This window comes from Poromitra crassiceps (genome assembly GCF_964638095.1).
Source record: "Poromitra crassiceps genome assembly, chromosome: 28".
NCBI classification, from domain to species: domain Eukaryota; kingdom Metazoa; phylum Chordata; class Actinopteri; order Beryciformes; family Melamphaidae; genus Poromitra; species Poromitra crassiceps.
Genome location: NC_139651.1, coordinates 17,643,719 through 17,665,503, shown reverse-complemented (window position 1 = coordinate 17,665,503; position 21,785 = coordinate 17,643,719). Strand labels below are relative to the sequence as shown.

The 21,785-nt window shown below is 47.9% G+C and overlaps 1 protein-coding gene across 1 annotated transcript in view; it reads right to left on the bottom strand.

The window, feature by feature from the left end:
- The window catches only part of LOC310799488 (insulin-like growth factor 1 receptor), a gene marked incomplete at both ends in the record, with an annotated part of 106,210 nt that overhangs the window by 25,791 nt on the left and 58,634 nt on the right, over positions 1 to 21,785 (bottom strand). Inside the window, 3 exons of the mRNA XM_083662077.1 lie at positions 3,479 to 3,623; positions 4,910 to 5,046; positions 5,830 to 6,151. Coding sequence (XP_083518203.1) covers positions 3,479 to 3,623; positions 4,910 to 5,046; positions 5,830 to 6,151 — 604 coding nt within the window. The remainder of the gene's footprint in view (positions 1 to 3,478; positions 3,624 to 4,909; positions 5,047 to 5,829; positions 6,152 to 21,785) is intronic.

Sequence of the window (21,785 nt, the reverse complement as noted above, 5' to 3'; positions counted from 1 at the left end):
TGAGATGGTGTGAGGTGGAGTGTCCCTTTAAGCGAGGTCACCTCCACCACTGTCTACAGCAGGAGGTCACCTCCACCAGGAGGTCACCTCCACCACTGTCTACAGCAGGAGGTCACCTCCACCACTGTCTACAGCAGGAGGTCACCTCCACCACTGACTACAGCAGGAGGTCACCTCCACCAGGAGGTCACCTCCACCACTGTCTACAGCAGGAGGTCACCTCCACCACTGTCTACAGCAGGAGGTCACCTCCACCACTGTCTACAGCAGGAGGTCACCTCCACCACTGTCTACAGCAGGAGGTCACCTCCACCAGGAGGTCACCTCCACCACCGTCTACAGCAGGAGGTCACCTCCACCACCGTCTACAGCAGGAGGTCACCTCCACCACTGTCTACAGCAGGAGGTCACCTCCACCACTGTCTACAGCAGGAGGTCACCTCCACCACTGTCTACAGCAGGAGGTCACCTCCACCAGGAGGTCACCTCCACCACCGTCTACAGCAGGAGGTCACCTCCACCACTGTCTACAGCAGGAGGTCACCTCCACCACCGTCTACAGCAGGAGGTCACCTCCACCACTGTCTACAGCAGGAGGTCACCTCCACCACTGTCTACAGCAGGAGGTCACCTCCACCAGGAGGTCACCTCCACCACTGACTACAGCAGGAGGTCACCTCCACCAGGAGGTCACCTCCACCACTGTCTACAGCAGGAGGTCACCTCCACCACTGTCTACAGCAGGAGGTCACCTCCACCACCATCTACAGCAGGAGGTCACCTCCACCACCATCTACAGCAGGAGGTCACCTCCACCAGGAGGTCACCTCCACCACTGTCTACAGCAGGAGGTCACCTCCACCACTGTCTACAGCAGGAGGTCACCTCCACCACTGTCTACAGCAGGAGGTCACCTCCACCACCGTCTACAGCAGGAGGTCACCTCCACCACCGTCTACAGCAGGAGGTCACCTCCACCACTGTCTACAGCAGGAGGTCACCTCCACCAGGAGGTCACCTCCACCACTGACTACAGCAGGAGGTCACCTCCACCAGGAGGTCACCTCCACCACTGTCTACAGCAGGAGGTCACCTCCACCACCATCTACAGCAGGAGGTCACCTCCACCAGGAGGTCACCTCCACCACTGTCTACAGCAGGAGGTCACCTCCACCACTGTCTACAGCAGGAGGTCACCTCCACCAGGAGGTCACCTCCACCACTGTCTACAGCAGGAGGTCACCTCCACCACTGTCTACAGCAGGAGGTCACCTCCACCACCTCCACCACTTTTTTGGCTCGTGACCCTACTTTGACGTTGCAAAAATCTAGGGACCCGCGACATTCAAATTCCGGTACACCATCGACAATATCGTATCGATAATCGTCAGGGATAAGATAAGATAAGATAAGATAAGATAAGATATCACTTTATTGTCAGACAGAGTCCGAAATTTGTCGGGATGCCACATAGTATGCTTCTTTTCCACCCATAATTCTGACAGTAACTCGGAATTCGGACTTTAATCTCAGAATTCTGACTTTATTTATTTAAAGTTGTAATCTCAAAGACGCAAGCAATCCGCGCCCACTATCACATAAACAACTGAGCTCGCGAGCAGATTGAGATGTCCTCAGGTAGTATTGATGTTGCATGTTTTGACTGCTACATCCTAAATAAATCGTTGAAATTCTAATTACGTGCACGTGTGGTTTTGTCAACCATCTCCTAATAGCAAGCTTTGCTGGTCAAGTAGCTCACAAGCTTGTTAGCTCTGTTACTGTAGCTTGTTAGCGAGCTAACGACTTTCTTCTCCTTCGATAAAGACAACTACATTGCATTGTGGTATTATACCGGCGAAAATGTAGGGTACATTCGCTGTTCACTAGAAATCGCTGTGCATTGTGGGTATTTGATAGAGGACTAAATAGTGAATCAAATTAACAGTAGAGAATTCGGACACTATAAAAAAAATGGCGACACACTAAATAGTCCACTATTTCTGTCATAGGGACCGATTCCGAACAGGGCTAATGTTTGATCACCTGTTGAAGTCCATGGGAGGACTGTGGAAACTAGTCCTTTATACTTGGTACTACAAACTCCATTCAAACTGTGGGTCAACACTTTTACTACTTTACCACTTTCATTCAGCTTTTATCAGATATCTTTTGTACTTTTTGAGAAATCAGTTTTAGTTGACTACTTTTTACAACCTTTATAATGGGAGCTTATGGGGCCAGTCTTGAGCAGGTGATGTCATAATTCACTCCAGCTGACTTTACCGGCTGTACTTTTCACTAAATTAACACATTTTAAAACTGTGACAGTTCACATGACTTGAACACTTTTGGAACTTCTCTGACAGCTTTCAGGGTGCAGCTAAAGAAGGTGCTGCTTTGGGCACCAGCCTTGTCAGGGTGCAGCTAAAGAAGGTGCTGCTTTGGGCACCAGCCTTGGGCTCATACCACTGTTATCCCATGATGGCCTCACTCGCTTTTTTATTCTCTTCATGTCCTGCTTTTATTCTCATTTTTATTGTCACTTTTATTATTGTCAATTTTAGTTGACATGTTTAGGATGATTATGTATGTACAGCAGGGGTGCCCAATACGTCGATCGCGATCGACCGGTCGATCGCGAAGGTAGTGTGGTCGATCGCATGGCATTGAGGGGAGAAAAAAAAAAAAAAAAAAAAAATTTTTTTTTACTGTTTTTCCACTGTTTCCACTGTTTTCCCACTGTTTCCACTGTTTTTCCACTGTTTTCCACTGTTTCACTGTTTTCCACTGTATACTCAGTGTATATATATATAAATAAATATGTTTGGTAGATCACTTTGACTTGGTCATTTTAAAAGTAGCTCCCAAGCTGAAAAAGTGTGGGCACCCCTGATGTACAGTATGTGTATGTATCTAGTGTCCACTCCATTTCGAATTGCTCAGCAAATAGAGGGTATCAAATTGGTCCTCAAGATGGCGTCCACAACAAAAACATTGTGGAAGCCATGAATTCAGTAGAATACAGTGGAATATTATTCAGGAGAATCAGGTTATAATCATGGAAATTGGAATGGGACACGGTAGGAACCAGACTGATTCAACGTCAGCTCTCTCTGGCTAACAAACAGCACAGAGTTGAACAACAAACTAACTCGTGAGCTGTGAGTTGTTGGGGGTGCCAGACATTGGGATTGTGTGTGTGATTGTGTGTGTGTGTGTGTGTGTGTGTGAGAGTGTGTGTGTGTGTGTGTGAGAGTGTGTGTGTGTGTGTGTGTGTGTGTGTGTGTGTGTGTGTGAGAGTGTGTGAGAGTGTGTGTGTGAGAGTGTGTGTGTGTGTGTGTGTGTGTGTGTGTGTGTGAGAGTGTGTGTGTGTGTGTGTGTGTGTGTGTGTGTGTGTGTGTGTGTGTGTGTGTGTGTGTGTGTGTGTGTGTGTGTGTGTGTGTGTGTGTGTGTGTGTGTGTGTGTGTGACCCTACTCGTCCAGCAGTGTGTCTCCATCGATGTATCTCAGGCTGCGGAGGAAGGCCAGGGAGCTCAGAGTGGGAGAGTGTTTGATCTGGACGAACCCCGTCACCCTCTGGATCATACCTGTGAAGCTCTCCAGCTCTGCCACCATGTTGTCTACACACACACACACACACACACACACACACACACACGCACACACACGTCACACACACAGGTCAGCATTGTGTCAACAGCTTCGCAGTCAGCTCCTTCTCTTTATTGATTTTTGAATGTATTTATGCTTCTTCTTTTTTTACTATCCACTTTTGTGCATTGTGTCAGTGTTTGCTTTTGTTAGACTTGTGGATTTTTTGGATGGGTCATAATTTAGTAGTCGTTAAATTATATATATAAAAAAAATCAAGTTGTTTATGCGACTGGTCTTAAAAAGGTATATTCCTCTTGTTTTGACCGACGCCCCTCTCTTTCAGAGCATGGCTCTTTGTTTGCAGTGTTTCCCCTACCATGCTTCAGGCCTGGCGGGCCCGCCAGGCCAACGGCGCCCCCGCCAGGCCAGAAAGAAGAAGGGAAAAAAGATCCTGCGCTCCCCAAAATGTCAATAAACCTTTATGGCATATTATTACAATACAACAACACTGGTGTTGACAGTGTTGACAGTAATAGAAGATGCCAAATCATTCAAAACAATAAGCATTTTGCTTTTAGGAGCATCGTGCCAGCATGCAGCGCTGTTCCAAAAGGTGTCAACGTTGTGTCGTTGCCTGGGAAACGCACATCCCATAATACAACTGTTCACATCGCATCCCATAATAGTATGATGATACTTGGGATGCCATTGCCAACATAGATGCGAACAGGTTAGCTAAAAGTTTAGCGTCGCCAGCGAGGGACCCCACCGAACATATTTCTAGGGGGAAACACTGGTTTGTATCAAGTTTGTACAGGTGGCGTTGCTGTACCTGCTGTCCCAGAGGGCGGAGCCGCTCGCACATGTGCAGAACAGATGGGGCAGCCTGTACGGATTGAGTAGTGACAACAGTACCCAGCTAGAAACGTGGATTAGGCAAGAGTGTGGAGAAACGGTGTTAAACTGTACGTGTGACGGCAGTAATACAACAGGCAGCCACAAGGAGACGCTTTCAAGCTTGGATGCTGCATGAAGAGAAGCTGATATTCTGTCTACGATTCCCCTGGGCCATCTCCACTACGACCGGGAAGCTATGCTAACGACGCTAACGCTGGGCTAGCTAGTTGGGGGGGTAGGGTAGGGTAGGGTGGTGGTTCCCAGTGATGATCAAATAGTATTTGATAATCATCCAGTCTTCCATCCTTGGTGGAGATGTGGGACAGTTGTTAATGCAACAACAAACAGGTGTTTTCAAATGTTAGCAGAGAGCAGCTAGCATTGGGAGCATGGCAGTTAGTGTTCCAGTACTTACGGCCTCTGCGGATGTTGATATGCAGGTTGCCTTTGATAACCGTGCAGCCTTTGAGAGACTGGGCGGCGACCATGGAGTCGATGACCTTCTCCTCACACACCTTATCACAGAGGCCCACACAGGCTGTGCAGAACATGCTGCAGAGACAGAGAGACAGGAGGAGAGCAGGTGGTGAAGACATCTCAATCCAACACAACTCATTCCAATGGCTTACATTCATTATTGAACCTCTAACCCAGGGGTTCCCAACCTTTTTTGCACCAAGGACCGGTAGATACATGGGAAAAAAAGTTGCGGACCGGTTGTCAATTTTAATGGTTTTAGTTACACATATATTTACTCACCAGGTGGTGACAAAGGGTAAAAAACAGCCTTTTGTGTTGTACTGTATGTAGCCTATACAGTATTTATGTTTTTGTTTCAACTACAAACATAAATAAACGTCAACTTGAAACTATGTTTTAACTACCACACACAGCCTATAATATTATATAGCCTATGTTTATAAAAAAAAAAAAAAAAAAAAAAAACGTTTTGGACCGGGCTCGCGGCCCGGTACCGGTCTGGTTGGGGACCACTGCTCTCTAACCCTTGGCTCTTCTCTTTGATTTCTGCCCTTGGAAATGATCTGACATGCTCTTTCTACACCGTGTCGGCTGAATGCCACAAAGGAGAAAACCCCCAAATTCACTTTCACACTTTTACCAGCCACCTAGATGTTTAGAATAGACTGAACGCCTTCACCTAAATTAGTATCACCATTATTTTAGGATAATTGGTTCAAGCTTTGCTCTATAATATAACAAAAAGTACAATAGAAACTGATAGCAGGGACTTGAATTGGTACCCAAGTCATATGCAACGGTCATTCACTGCAGCTCCCCCTAGTGGCTCCATGTCAGCGTGACACCCTGGCTCACCTGTCGGGTACGGTGCGGTAGTATCCGGACGGGCAGTCGGGCGTGCACTCTCCGGCGTGGATGACGAAGCTGGACGGGGGACCGTCCAGATCGAAGTCGGGCAGGTGGACCTTGGAGCAAAGTTCGGCGCTGATGCAGCGCCAGCCCTCGAACCTGTAGGTGCCGGCGGGGCAGTCGGCCACACAGCGCCCCTGGTGGTAGTAGTGCAGGCACGCGGCACACACCGTGTCACTGCCAGGAGCCGCGCAGCCGCCCAGACACTGAGGGTGGCAGCACTCCCCCTCCACCGTGCACGCCCGCTGTGCACACCTCTCTGGACATTCTGAGAGAGAGAGAGAGAGGGCGAGAGAGAGAGAGGGGGGAGAGAGGAAGAGAGAGAGAGGGCGAGAGAGAGGGGGAGAGAGAGGGAGGGCAGAGAGAGAGAGGGGAGAGAGAAAGGGGGAGGGGGAGAGAGAGAGGGGAGAGAGAGAAAGGGGGAGGGGGAGAGAGATAGGGGAGAGAGAGAGGGGAGAGAGAGAGAGAGGGGGAGAGAGAGAGAGAGGGGGAGAGAGAGAGAGGGAGGGGAGAGAGAGAGAGGGGAGAGAGAGAAAGGGGGAGGGGGAGAGAGAGAGAGAGGGGAGAGAAAGGAGTGGAGAGAGAGAAAGAGGGAGTGAGGGAGGGGGAGAGAGGGAGAGAAAGGGGGAGAGAGATTAGACACCTTTGTTTTTCAGGACTTGACATTTTCAACAAGGTACTTACCCAGAGGGTACGCTAATGCTAATGCTAACGCTGTAACACAACACCTGAGTGCCTGGATGTCTCTGTTCCTGTGACCGCAAGTCAACAGCCTCTCTGCCAGCTTCCACCAAAATAAAGGGGCATTCCCCCCATTTAGCACAACTCAGAGAGCAACAGACACAAGCAGGCAGTCTTCAGACTGAAGTAGCCCCTGGCAGGATGACAAGCAGGCAGTCTTCAGACTGAAGTAGCCCCTGGCAGCAGGCAGTCTTCAGACTGAAGTAGCCCCTGGCAGGATGATGTTGGACACAGTCCTAAACAAATGATTTGCATTTACTGGAGGGTGAATGACTGTACACACACGCACACGCGCGCACACACACACACACACACACACACACACACACGCACGCACGCACGCATGCACACGCACACGCACACACAATCTCTCGGAGCCCAAATTAGAACTTGTAGAAGAGTAAAAACAGGCACTAATCAGCAAGGCATGACGGCGTGTCACATCCCAGAATGCACTGCAGGAAGGCATGACAGCGTCTCACGTCCCAGAATGCACTGCAGGAGGGCGTGACGGCGTGTCACATCCCAGAATGCACTGCAGGAGGGCATGACAGCGTCTCACGTCCCAGAATGCACTGCAGGAGGGCGTGACGGCGTGTCACGTCCCAGAATGCCCTGCAGGAGGGCGTGCCACTACAACCATCAATCCAACCAGGGAGCTTGTTTGGATGTTTTTGTCAGAAATACAGCAAACAGCACAGCTAACAAACCAGCTCCTCCCACAGGGGCTCCATGTGACAGTGCTGCTGTGCTGTGTGCTCTCAGTCCTGATCCACGCCGCTCTGCTCCGGGCTTTCCAGCGGTCTCAGCAGCACCGGACTGGCCTACTGGACGTGTAGGATGGAGCCGATCCGTGTGTGTGTGTTGAGACAGGACATGTTTTGTCACAGACACAGGTGCTGATCCATGTGTGTGTGTTGAGACAGGACATGTTTTGTCACAGACACAGGTGCTGATCCATGTGTGTGTGTTGAGACAGGACATGTTTTGTGCTGGCCAGGCTCTGGTCTGCTGTGTAGCAGGCAGTACACCATTAACACTGATCAACAACACTCAGGGTTCGTACACATTTCGACCAATGATTTTCCATGACTTCAAACCAAATTTCCATGAGCAAACATTTTCTCTGCGTATACATAAAAACCTGAGTAACGAGGACAACATTCTACATTTAAAATGTCACTATTAACAGATAATAATTGGAAAAACTAAACATGGTCAGTTTCCATGACCTGGAAATTGAATTTAAATGTCCATGATTTTCCAGGCTTTTCCATGAGCGTACAAACCCTGAACACTTTGGACAAAGTGTGAGACAAAACTGATCCTGAGTCAGTCGGTGAGCCAACACAGCAGGAACTAATGCCTGGAAGAGCCAGAAGAAGAATAGTTCCACACAGCAGGAACTAATGCCTGGAAGAGCCAGAAGAAGAATAGTTCCACACAGCAGCAGACTCCACACTCAACTCTCTCCAGTCACAGTCAGTCTCCATCCTAACGAGTCTACTTGATCCTTTATGAAAGACTTGGATATCAACAGGTTTCTGGATCATGGATAATATATCACAACACCAGCAGGCTCCTGAGATGGACCAGATGATGCTGCTAAGAAGAGTAGGAGGAAGAAAAGCCAGCTGGCTGGTTTAGATAAATGGATTGTTGTCAATACTTTTCAAGAGCCCACAGATACCCTGTGTGCATAAGAGGCAAAAAGCCTCTGAATGTTGTGTGTAGTGTAGTCACTAGTGTAAACACTCTCAAACCAGAACTGATTAGAGAGAGAGAGAGAGAGAGAGAGAGAGAGAGAGAGAGAGAGAGAGAGACAGTGTGTGTGTGTGTGTGTATGTGTGTGTGTGTGTGTGTGTGTGTGTGTGTGTGTGTGTGTGTGTGTGTATGTGTGTGTGTGTATGTGTGTGTGTGTGTGTGTGTGTGTGTGTGTGTGTGTGTGTGTGTGTGTGTGTGTGTGTGTGTGTGTGTTCTGTAAGGCCTACACATGGATAACACCACCACCATATGAATCAGAAGCACCTGGATGGACAAATGACTGGTTTGGATGATGTCATCCACTTAAGCTGGTGCTGACAGCTGATTGGCCAGAGGCTAAGCTCAAATACAAAACAAAGAAGAATGATGGGAAATGGTGTGTGTGTGTGTGTGTGTGTGTGTGTGTGTGTGTGTGTGTGTGTGTGTGTGTGTGTGTGTGTGTGTGTGTGTGTGTGTTTAGAGGAAGCTGCAGCATGTTTCTACATGTTGCTTCCAGCAGCTCCCTGAGGAGACGACTGGAACACCTCCTTTGAATCTACATCTACTACGTGTGTGTGTGTGTGTGTGTGTGTGTGTGTGTGTGTGTGTGTGTGTGTGTGTGTGTGTGTGTGTGTGTATATTAGGGATGCAGCGGTATACCGTTTGAAGGTATACTGTGGTTTGAAAACGTCACGGTATCAAAACCACTAAGATTTGCCGTCATACCTTCCCCACAATATCAGCTGTTTCCCCAAAACAAAGTGCCCAGGTCGCTTGCAGAGTGCAGCTTACGTGGCCCCTCCCCCTGGCTGCATGCCTACCTAGACTAGAGCACAGTAGAGAGGAGCTGGCCCCTCCCCCTGGCTGCATGCCTACCTAGACTAGAGCACAGTAGAGAGGAGCTGGCCCCTCCCCCTGGCTGCATGCCTACCTAGACTAGAGCACAGTAGAGAGGAGCTGGCCCCTCCCCCTGGCTGCATGCCTACCTAGACTAGAGCACAGTAGAGAGGAGCTGGCCCCTCCCCCTGGCTGCATGCCTACCTAGACTAGAGCACAGTAGAGAGGAGCTGGCCCCTCCCCCTGGCTGCATGCCTACCTAGACTAGAGCACAGTAGAGAGGAGCTGGCCCCTCCCCCTGGCTGCATGCCTACCTAGACTAGAGCACAGTAGAGAGGAGCTGGCCCCTCCCCCTGGCTGCATGCCTACCTAGACTAGAGCACAGTAGAGAGGAGCTGGCCCCTCCCCCTGGCTGCATGCCTACCTAGACTAGAGCACAGTAGAGAGGAGCCGCAAGGACCCCCCTGAACTTTCCCCCATCTAAAAAGACGACATCGGCTGTATGGGAATATTTCGACTATTGTAAAAACACAAATGGTCCGCAATACCGCGATACCGTGAAACCGTGGTATTTTTGTCCAAGGTTATCATACCGTCAAAAACTCATAGCGTTGCATCCCTAGTGTATTCATAGCTTTCAAGGGGCGTTACGTAAGTACAAGGAACGCCCATTCTGGCGGTCAAAACTCAAAACAACAATGGCGCTGAACACTGACCAGACGCAGCTCCAGCAAAAAGCTGTCTTTTTTCCACCAGTTTCCAGTCAGGAATATTTAGACCATCTATCAAGCGTTGAAAAAGAACGATATCTAAACAAACTGCACGTTTTGGGCACTTCAAACAAACCGAACTATCGTTAACGTTACTGTCCAACACATGGCAGTTCGGAGAAATTGTTTCACAACAAACTGCGTGCGGAGTGCGGACTCGTTTTTATAATGTTGTGGAGAGAGAGCACAGCCCTCGTCGCGTGTGAAGAGAGAGGGAGAACGGGTGAGACAGAAGCAAACTATTTTTTGCAGATCTCAAAAGCAGGTAAACCACTGTGGGAGTAGTGAGACTATTGCTAAAAGAGAAGATACTGTAGTGATGCCTGTGCTGTCGTCCGCTCAAACAGTACTTAGCAGTACTGTTTGACCGTCAGGTGGGCGTTCCCGGCAGCACGTAACGCCCCTTGAAAGCTATGAATATGTGACCCCCATCACGCCCTGTGACCCCCATCACACCCTGTGACCCCCATCACACCCTGTGACCCCCATCACACCCTGTGACCCCCATCATGCCCTGTGACCCCCATCACACCCTGTGACCCCCATCACACCCTGTGACCCCCATCACACCCTGTGACCCCCATCACACCCTGTGACCCCCATCACACCCTGTGACCCCCATCACACCCTGTGACCCCCATCACGCCCTGTGACCCTCATCACGCCCTGTGACCCCCATCATGCCCTGTGACCCCCATCACGCCCTGTGACCCTCATCACGCCCTGTGACCCCCATCATGCCCTGTGACCCCCATCATGCCCTGTGACCCCCATCATGCCCTGTGACCCCCATCATGCCCTGTGACCCCCATCATGCCCTGTGACCCTCATCACGCCCTGTGACCCCCATCATGCCCTGTGACCCCCATCACACCCTGTGACCCCCATCACACCCTGTGACCCCCATCACACCCTGTGACCCCCATCATGCCCTGTGACCCTCATCACACCCTGTGACCCCCATCATGCCCTGTGACCCCCATCACGCCCTGTGACCCCCATCATGCCCTGTGACCCCCATCATGCCCTGTGACCCCCATCATGCCCTGTGACCCCCATCATGCCCTGTGACCCTCATCACACCCTGTGACCCCCATCATGCCCTGTGACCCCCATCACGCCCTGTGACCCCCATCATGCCCTGTGACCCCCATCATGCCCTGTGACCCCCATCATGCCCTGTGACCCCCATCATGCCCTGTGACCCCCATCATGCCCTGTGACCCCCATCATGCCCTGTGACCCCCATCATGCCCTGTGACCCCCATCACGCCCTGTGACCCCCATCATGCCCTGTGACCCCCATCATGCCCTGTGACCCCCATCATGCCCTGTGACCCCCATCACGCCCTGTGACCCCCATCATGCCCTGTGACCCCCATCATGCCCTGTGACCCCCATCACACCCTGTGACCCCCATCATGCCCTGTGACCCCCATCACGCCCTGTGACCCTCATCATGCCCTGTGACCCCCATCATGCCCTGTGACCCCCATCATGCCCTGTGACCCCCATCATGCCCTGTGACCCCCATCACGCCCTGTGACCCCCATCACGCCCTGTGACCCTCATCACACCCTGTGACCCCCATCACGCCCTGTGACCCCCATCACGCCCTGTGACCCCCATCATGCCCTGTGACCCCCATCACACCCTGTGACCCCCATCACGCCCTGTGACCCTCATCACACCCTGTGACCCCCATCACGCCCTGTGACCCCCATCACACCCTGTGACCCCCATCACACCCTGTGACCCCCATCATGCCCTGTGACCCCCATCACGCCCTGTGACCCCCATCACGCCCTGTGACCCTCATCATGCCCTGTGACCCCCATCACGCCCTGTGACCCCCATCATGCCCTGTGACCCTCATCACGCCCTGTGACCCCCATCATGCCCTGTGACCCCCATCACACCCTGTGACCCCCATCATGCCCTGTGACCCCCATCACACCCTGTGACCCCCATCATGCCCTGTGACCCCCATCACACCCTGTGACCCCCATCATGCCCTGTGACCCCCATCACACCCTGTGACCCCCATCATGCCCTGTGACCCTCATCACGCCCTGTGACCCCCATCATGCCCTGTGACCCTCATCACACCCTGTGACCCCCATCATGCCCTGTGACCCCCATCATGCCCTGTGACCCCCATCACGCCCTGTGACCCCCATCACGCCCTGTGACCCCCATCACGCCCTGTGACCCCCATCATGCCCTGTGACCCCCATCACGCCCTGTGACCCCCATCACGCCCTGTGACCCTCATCACACCCTGTGACCCCCATCATGCCCTGTGACCCCCATCACGCCCTGTGACCCCCATCACGCCCTGTGACCCCCATCACGCCCTGTGACCCCCATCACGCCCTGTGACCCCCATCACGCCCTGTGACCCCCATCACGCCCTGTGACCCCCATCACGCCCTGTGACCCCCATCACGCCCTGTGACCCTCATCACGCCCTGTGACCCCCCGGAATGGAATGGAGGAAGTGGTGGAGTTGTAATTGTGGACTGTAATGTGCAGCCACAGGCTTGTAGAGAGCTGCAGAGTGGCAGACAGGATTAGAGACTTAATCTCCACCTATAGGCAGTTTGACTAGTCTAGACACAACACACTGGCCCAATGCCAAATGAGCCCCTAAGCCCTCCGCCCTCTCCACCCCCCTCCTCCGTGTGTGCGCTCACGTGGAGGGTGGTGTTCACCGCTCCAAAACCAATCAGCAGGAGTGTCAGGTGGCCTGTGAAACCCTCCGTCCGCTAAGCCACATTGTAATGTGGGCTGGCAGGAAGCGCACCTGCAAGAGGAGACTGGAGGAAACACCAGACAGATGTTGACGTTGACGTCTTCCTCCTATCTAAGTGTTGTCTCGTTTTCCTCACGTTGACTTTTTTCTTACAGCCTCAAACTAAATCACAGAAGGTGGTGAAGGTTCAAACTCAAAAAGGAGAAGTTCACCTTGTCCGCTTGACTTGTAGCAAACTCCCCTGCCTTTGTACGTGTTGTACGTGCAAACACAAGTTGACTTTACATTTCATTCTCATGAATGTGATGCGTTTACAGTGACAGGAAGCTGTTGTTGTTGTTGTTGTTGTTGCCTCTCGTCACATTTGGAAGGGCAGAGCAGCGGCGCGAGCAGGGCATTGTGGGTAGGGGCTGGTTTGAGATTGGGCCACTGACTGACCAGTAGAGGGCGGACAAAGGTAGGGGCGGAAGGACAGGAAGAGGTGGATGAGGAGACAGAAAGAAGACGATGGGGGGGAGTGGAGGAAGATATGGCACACACACACACACGTACACGTACACACACACACACACAGAGCTGCCAGCAGGGGGAGCCAGACTGAAAACACAAGCTGCAGCTCTAAAGTCAACAGAACAGACTGAAGTCAGTTGAGAAGGAAAAAGCGTTGATGATCTCTCCTCTCCGGGGCATTAAGCACCCTGCATACCTGCATGATGTATTGATCACCTCGCTTGTGCTTTGATCGCTGCAAAAGCAAGCAAAGTGAAAGTAGAGCGTAGAAAGCCAAGTGCTCGATGTGACAGAGAGCACACAGGCAGGCTGCCTCACAGAGCACACTTCTCATGCCTACACACAGAGCACACTTCTCATGCCTACTCACAGAGCACACTTCTCATGCCTACACACAGAGCACACTTCTCATGCCTACACACAGAGCACACTTCTCATGCCTACACACAGAGCACACTTCTCATGCCTACACACAGAGCACACTTCTCATGCCTACACACAGAGCACACTTCTCATGCCTACACACAGAGCACACTTCTCATGCCTACACACAGAGCACACTTCTCATGCCTACACACAGAGCACACTTCTCATGCCTACAAAACTCACTGCAAATCTCTCCTACACTCACTTTCCCAGGGTGCAGCTGGTTATTGTGGATGAGTTGAGTGTAGTCTGCTCGCCAGGTTCTACCATCATTCGGAGGCCTATTCTAAACTAGCCCTCATCGCCCTGCTTCTGTTTATCTACTGCCTCGATCTCCAGTGTGGGAACTGGCCTGAGGCAGCAGATAAAGCCTGCTAGTCTGCCTGCAATGAACAGGGGCACGCGTTGCGTTTTGTGCCCCTGTTCATTGAAGATGTACATTGTTTGATTAACTATTATAGTAGACGTACAATTACTTAGTCAATTAAAAACCTATCTATGAGTATCCAAGAAGCTCCTTTTTTCTCCTTTTCTCCTTGTTGCCCAAATACAATTGAATTGACTGTATCTCCTAATAGACAGGACAGGCAGTGAGGCAGGGAGAGGTGGGTGGAGGCACCCAGCAGTGAAGAGAGGAGAGAGGAGAGGAGCAGCTCCAGAAGCAGAACATCCTAGAAGCAGATAGAGCAGACAGAGCAGGACCTGAAGAACGCCCCCGGCCAGAGTGCTGCCCATCGACAAAGTGGAATTGATGGTAAGACTGAATAATGACATCACACAACAGTCTAATCCTAATATATATATATATATAATATTCTCCAAATCTGGCTTCAAACCGCCAACTTTTTTTTTTGTGCCAGTGACCAAAGTGGAGGTGGCAGCTCCACTCGGGGGAAACACTGGCCTGCTAGGCTTGCCAGGGCAGTCAGTGTTACCGGTGTTACGTTACATGACGACGTCATTTGGCAGACAGACGCTTTGATCCAAAGAGACTTACAATATCACATTTTGTCAACAAAAGAGAAATCAACATTGCGACACAATCTGCGACGGCTACAACTTTTGGAGGAATAGAGTAGCACCTGTAGATAGTAGATGGAGAAGGATTTTTATTGTATTTTTTTAATTAAGAAATGTTAGTTCACGAAGGGCCCAGGTGGAGCCTGAAAAGGTGTGTTTTTAGTCTTCGCTGAAAGATATGGGCAGTGATTGGGCGGTCCTGAGAGAAAGATGGGCAGTGATTGGGCCGTCCTGAGAGAAAGATGGGCAGTGATTGGGCCGTCCTGAGAGAAAGATGGGCAGTGATTGGGCCGTCCTGAGAGAAAGATGGGCAGTGATTGGGCCATGTGGTCACACGGTGGTGGGGCATGCGCGATTACATTACTTGTCCACTACTCGTTTGTTTTTCTTAGTTACGGACTTAGGCCGTGTGTCCATCTAGCGTCTTCTCCTCAGCTCCAGCCTCTTTTTTCAGTTGTTTCCATTGAGGAGAGAGGGTATGCAGGCGCACACAGACGTCTAGAGAAAGTGCGCTGCGCCCTGCGTCTATTTTCACAGCACTCCGGCGTTTTTGTGCGCCGGCTCCCAGCGCTTCCAGCTGAAAATATTTTAACTTTTCAGAAAGACGCTGGTGTCGGGTGCTACTTTTCTGGCAACCAATCATATGGAGAAACTATCACAACAGAGACAGAAAGGCTCAATTGTGGGAGTAGATTTGGCTAGACACTTGATATTTCTGGTGAGTGTTGAGCTAAATCACTCTATGTGTGTTGTTAGCTAATGTTAGCTGTCAGCTATCAAGCTAGCTACCGCACTGAGCTAAAGTTACTTTCAGACTGCTTCCTTGCATATTGTGCGCTGAGATCAGCGCTCGCCAGCGCACTTCCAGCGTTTAGCGGTCAGAAGCTAGATGGACAGTTGGACACACGGCCTTAGTCAGATGACGGATGCTACAACAACACTTTATTGTCTGCTAGAAGTGTGAATCAGCTGAATATTGAGCTAATAGAAGCTAAGCTAAGCTAAGAGCTAAGCTAAGAATGACTATCATGATCCACTCTTATTTATTTCTCCTCCATGCAAAAAAGGCTGTGTGACCGACAAGACGATGGCTACGATGATGACTATGATGTTATGTGACACACAAGCAACCTGGTATTAGCCCCGCCCACTCCTCCCCAGTGGCAGGCTGACCTGGTGTTAGCCCCGCCCACTCCTCCACAGTGTGTTCCAGTGGCCAGGCTGACCTGGTGTTAGCCCCGCCCCCTCCTCCCCAGTGTGTTCCAGTGGCCAGGCTGACCTGGTGTTAGCCCCGCCCACTCCTCCCCAGTGTGTTCCAGTGGCCAGGCTGACCTGGTGTTAGCCCCGCCCCCTCCTCTCCAGTGTGTTCCAGTGGCCAGGCTGACCTGGTATTAGCCCCGCCCCCTCCTCCCCAGTGTGTTCCAGTGGCCAGGCTGACCTGGTATTAGCCCCGCCCACTCCTCCCCAGTGTGTTCCAGTGGCCAGGCTGACCTGGTATTAGCCCCGCCCACTCCTCCCCAGTGTGTTCCAGTGGCCAGGCTGACCTGGTATTAGCCCCGCCCACTCCTCCCCAGTGTGTTCCAGTGGCCAGGCTGACCTGGTGTTAGCCCCGCCCACTCCTCCCCAGTGTGTTCCAGTGACCAGGCTGACCTGGGAAACGAGCATCATGAGCACATGGTTTCCTCAGACAGAAAGAGCTTCATAATAGACACAGAAAACACAACACAACACTACTGTGTGTTTCCATTCTGATACAAAGCATTGCTCTGTTATACTATAGCCAGTAGCCAGACAGACAGACAGACAGACAGACAGTCAGTCAGACAGTCAATTCCCCAGTGAGTCAGTGAATCAGTAACACCCATCCTGCAGCGTGTCAACCAACACATTGGGGATTTTGACGATATATTTGCTGACAGTTGGTTGATGTGAGGATGAACATTATCGCCCAATCCTCAAAATCTTCATATTCAGACAGATGGTTTCCTAAAGAAGGCCTTTTGCTGCTGGAGAATAACATTAGGCCCAAGTTACACAGTGGAGAACGTTTCACTCTGTAAACCATCTCCGATATCATGATTTATTTCAATATGCAGCAAAATAATCACAATTAAGTTTTTTTTTGATTGTTATTATTTTTGATCAGTATTATTCAGCCTCTCCCGATGCAATACGAGGCCGCCTCCCCCTATGAGAGCCATGCTATAGTGTATTTCTGGCTGTCCAGTTCCAAAGGGAACACTGTGGCTGTAACAAAGCAGTCCATCAGTGCAGACCTGGTTCTGTCATTATCCTGTAACGTTGATACTACGTCTTCACACAAGCTGCTTCCAACCAGACACACTGCGATTGGACTGTCTGGTGACCTCGATGACTGTTTTACCTAGAGCTTGTATTTACACTGCTGCTCGAAGAAGAAGAAGAAGAAGAAGAAGAAGAAATGTTGTTACATGGTGTATGTGTTGTTACATACACATGTTGTTACATGTAACATGTTACATGTAACAACACATGTTGTTACATGTAACATGTTACATGTTACATGTGTTGTTACATACACATACATGGTGTATGAGTTGTTACATACATGGTGTATGTGTATGTGTTGTTACATACATGGTGTATGTGTTGTTACATACATGGTGTATGTGTTGTTACATACATGGTGTATGTGTTGTTACATACATGGTGTATGTGTATGTGTTGTTACATACATGATGTAAGTGTTGTTACATACATGGTGTAAGTGTTGTTACATACATGGTGTAAGTGTTGTTACATACATGGTGTAAGTGTTGTTACATACATGATGTAAGTGTTGTTACATACACATACATGATGTAAGTGTTGTTACATACATGGTGTATGTGTTGTTACATACACATACATGATGTAAGTGTTGTTACATACATGGTGTATGTGTTGTTACATACACATACATGATGTAAGTGTTGTTACATACATGGTGTATGTGTTGTTACATACACATACATGATGTAAGTGTTGTTACATACATGGTGTATGTGTTGTTACATACACATACATGATGTAAGTGTTGTTACATACATGGTGTATGTGTTGTTACATACATGATGTAAGTGTTGTTACATACATGGTGTAAGTGTTGTTACATACATGGTGTATGTGTTGTTACATACATGGTGTATGTGTTGTTACATACATGATGTAAGTGTTGTTACATACATGATGTATGTGTTGTTACATACATGGTGTATGTGTTGTTACATACATGGTGTATGTGTTGTTACATACATGGTGTATGTGTTGTTACATACATGGTGTATGTGTTGTTACATACATGGTGTATGTGTTGTTACATACATGATGTATGCGTTGTTACATACATGGTGTATGTGTTGTTACATACATGGTGTATGTGTATGTGTTGTTACATACATGGTGTATGTGTATGTGTTGTTACATACATGGTGTATGTGTTGTTACATACATGATGTATGCGTTGTTACATACATGGTGTATGTGTTGTTACATACATGGTGTATGTGTTGTTACATACATGGTGTATGTGTTGTTACATACATGGTGTATGTGTATGTGTTGTTACATACATGGTGTATGTGTTGTTACATACATGGTGTATGTGTTGTTACATACATGGTGTATGTGTTGTTACATACATGATGTATGTGTTGTTACATACATGGTGTATGTGTTGTTACATACATGGTGTATGTATTGTTACATACATGGTGTATGTGTTGTTACATACATGGTGTATGTGTTGTTACATACATGGTGTATGTGTTGTTACATACATGGTGTATGTGTTGTTACATACATGGTGTATGTGTTGTTACATACATGGTGTATGTGTTGTTACATACATGGTGTATGTGTTGTTACATACATGATCTATGTGTTGTTACATACATGGTGTATGTGTTGTTACATACATGGTGTATGTGTTGTTACATACATGGTGTATGTGTTGTTACATACATGGTGTATGTGTTGTTACATACATGGTGTATGTGTTGTTACATACATGGTGTATGTGTTGTTACATACATGGTGTATGTGTTGTTACATACATGGTGTATGTGTTGTTACATACATGGTGTATGTGTTGTTACATACATGGTGTATGTGTTGTTACATACATGGTGTATGTGTTGTTACATACATGGTGTATGTGTTGTTACATACATGGTGTAAGTGTTGTTACATACATGGTGTATGTGTTGTTGCATACATGGTGTATGTGTTGTTACATACATGGTGTATGTGTTGTTACATACATGGTGTATGTGTTGTTACATACATGGTGTATGTGTTGTTACATACATGGTGTATGTGTGGTTACATACATGGTGTATGTGTTGTTACATACATGGTGTATGTGTTGTTACGCACATGGTGTATGTGTTGTTACATACATGGTGTATGTGTATGTGTTGTTACATACATGGTGTATGTGTTGTTACATACATGGTGTATGTGTATGTGTTGTTACATACATGGTGTAAGTGTTGTTACATACATGGTGTATGTGTTGTTACATACATGGTGTATGTGTTGTTACATACATGGTGTATGTGTTGTTACATACATGGTGTATGTGTTGTTACATACATGGTGTATGTGTTGTTACATACATGGTGTATGTGTTGTTACATACATGATGTAAGTGTTGTTACATACATGGTGTATGTGTTGTTACATACATGGTGTATGTGTTGTTACATACATGGTGTATGTGTTGTTACATACATGGTGTATGTGTTGTTACATACATGGTGTATGTGTTGTTACGCACATGGTGTATGTGTTGTTACATACATGGTGTATGTGTTGTTACATACATGGTGTATGTGTATGTGTTGTTACATACATGGTGTATGTGTTGTTACATACATGGTGTATGTGTATGTGTTGTTACATACATGGTGTATGTGTTGTTACATACATGGTGTATGTGTTGTTACATACATGGTGTATGTGTTGTTACATACATGGTGTATGTGTTGTTACATACATGGTGTATGTGTTGTTACATACATGGTGTATGTGTTGTTACATACATGGTGTATGTGTATGTGTTGTTACATACATGGTGTATGTGTATGTGTTGTTACATACATGGTGTATGTGTTGTTACATACATGGTGTATGTGTTGTTACATACATGGTGTAAGTGTTGTTACATACATGGTGTATGTGTATGTGTTGTTACATACATGGTGTATGTGTTGTTACATACATGGTGTATGTGTATGTGTTGTTACATACATGGTGTAAGTGTTGTTACGCACATGGTGTATGTGTTGTTACATACATGGTGTATGTGTTGTTACATACATGGTGTATGTGTTGTTACATACATGGTGTATGTGTTGTTACATACATGATGTATGTGTTGTTACATACATGATGTATGTGTTGTTACATACATGGTGTAAGTGTTGTTACATACATGGTGTATGTGTATGTGTTGTTACATACATGGTGTATGTGTTGTTACATACATGGTGTATGTGTTGTTACATACATGGTGTATGTGTTGTTACATACATGGTGTATGTGTTGTTACATACATGGTGTATGTGTTGTTACATACATGATGTATGTGTTGTTACATACATGGTGTATGTGTTGTTACATACATGGTGTATGTGTTGTTACATACATGGTGTATGTGTTGTTACATACATGGTGTATGTGTTGTTACATACATGGTGTATGTGTTGTTACATACATGGTGTATGTGTTGTTACATACATGGTGTATGTGTTGTTACATACATGAAGTATGTGTTGTTACATACATGATGTATGTGTTGTTACATACATGGTGTATGTGTTACATACATGGTGTATGTGTTGGTGCATACATGGTGTATGTGTTGTTACATACATGGTGTATGTGTTGTTACATACATGGTGTATGTGTTGTTACATACATGGTGTATGTGTTGTTACATACATGGTGTATGTGTTGTTCCATACATGGTGTATGTGTTGTTACATACATGGTGTAAGTGTTGTTACATACATGGTGTATGTGTTGTTACATACATGGTGTATGTGTTACATACATGGTGTATGTGTTGTTACATACATGGTGTATGTGTTGTTACATACATGATGTATGTGTTGTTCCATACATGGTGTATGTGTTGTTACGCACATGGTGTATGTGTTAAGTTGTGTTAAGGAGAAGATTTAAGGGTGTTTTGTGCAGCCGATTCTATTTTATGGACACCTTAACTCTGAGTCTAAAGGAAATATTAACCTAAGGTGCTTTGTGCAACTGGGCCCTGGACTTTATTTTGTGTGAAAATTCTTCAACAATTGTAAACATGTGTATGGTTGTTGTGGCCTAAGGGCTTCTATTCATGATGTCAGGTTCTCGACATAGCGCTGCAGCTTTAAGTGACAACCTATGTGAGAGCAGCGTTTATAGGAAGCTAGCCGTCGTTAGCGTTACCTGTATCGTTCCTGTAGTGTTCGGATGGTGACCTGCGTTACACACGGCTGTAGTAATGACAGCAATAAAGTCCCCGTGGTTTGTTTCTATCTCTACCGTCTACAGACGTTGAAGGGAGCGAGACGGAGGATACGTCAGCACACAGGAGATGTGTGGATAGTTGGGAGAGACAGGTGAAACTTTCTGACAGCTCCTCACAGCAAAGTCTGTTCACCTCGTTTTTTCTTTTGTTTATTTATTACAGACATTAACGGCAGCATACAAACAACAACTCTGGGTTTTTTTATTACCGTCATCACTATCGCTATTTTGTAATGGAACAGAAACGAGAATAAGGCCGTTACTACAGTTGTCAGCTGCAGGACGGTATGTCAACAATATGGCGCCGTCCGGGGTTAGCGAATAAGGTCTATTGTCAAAGAGTAAAGCAACAACATCCTCATCAGAAAGATATGATGTTAAAGCTATTCTTAATAAAGCCACCAGACGGACGGACGCCATGTAGCCTGTAGCAGCTCTATGGGAAACCACCATCGGGCTCCACCATCTCTACGTCCTCTGGGATCAGCTGACACTACAGTAGCACTCCAGACAAAAGGAATTGTTGAAATCACCCCGCCTCCTGACCTGGA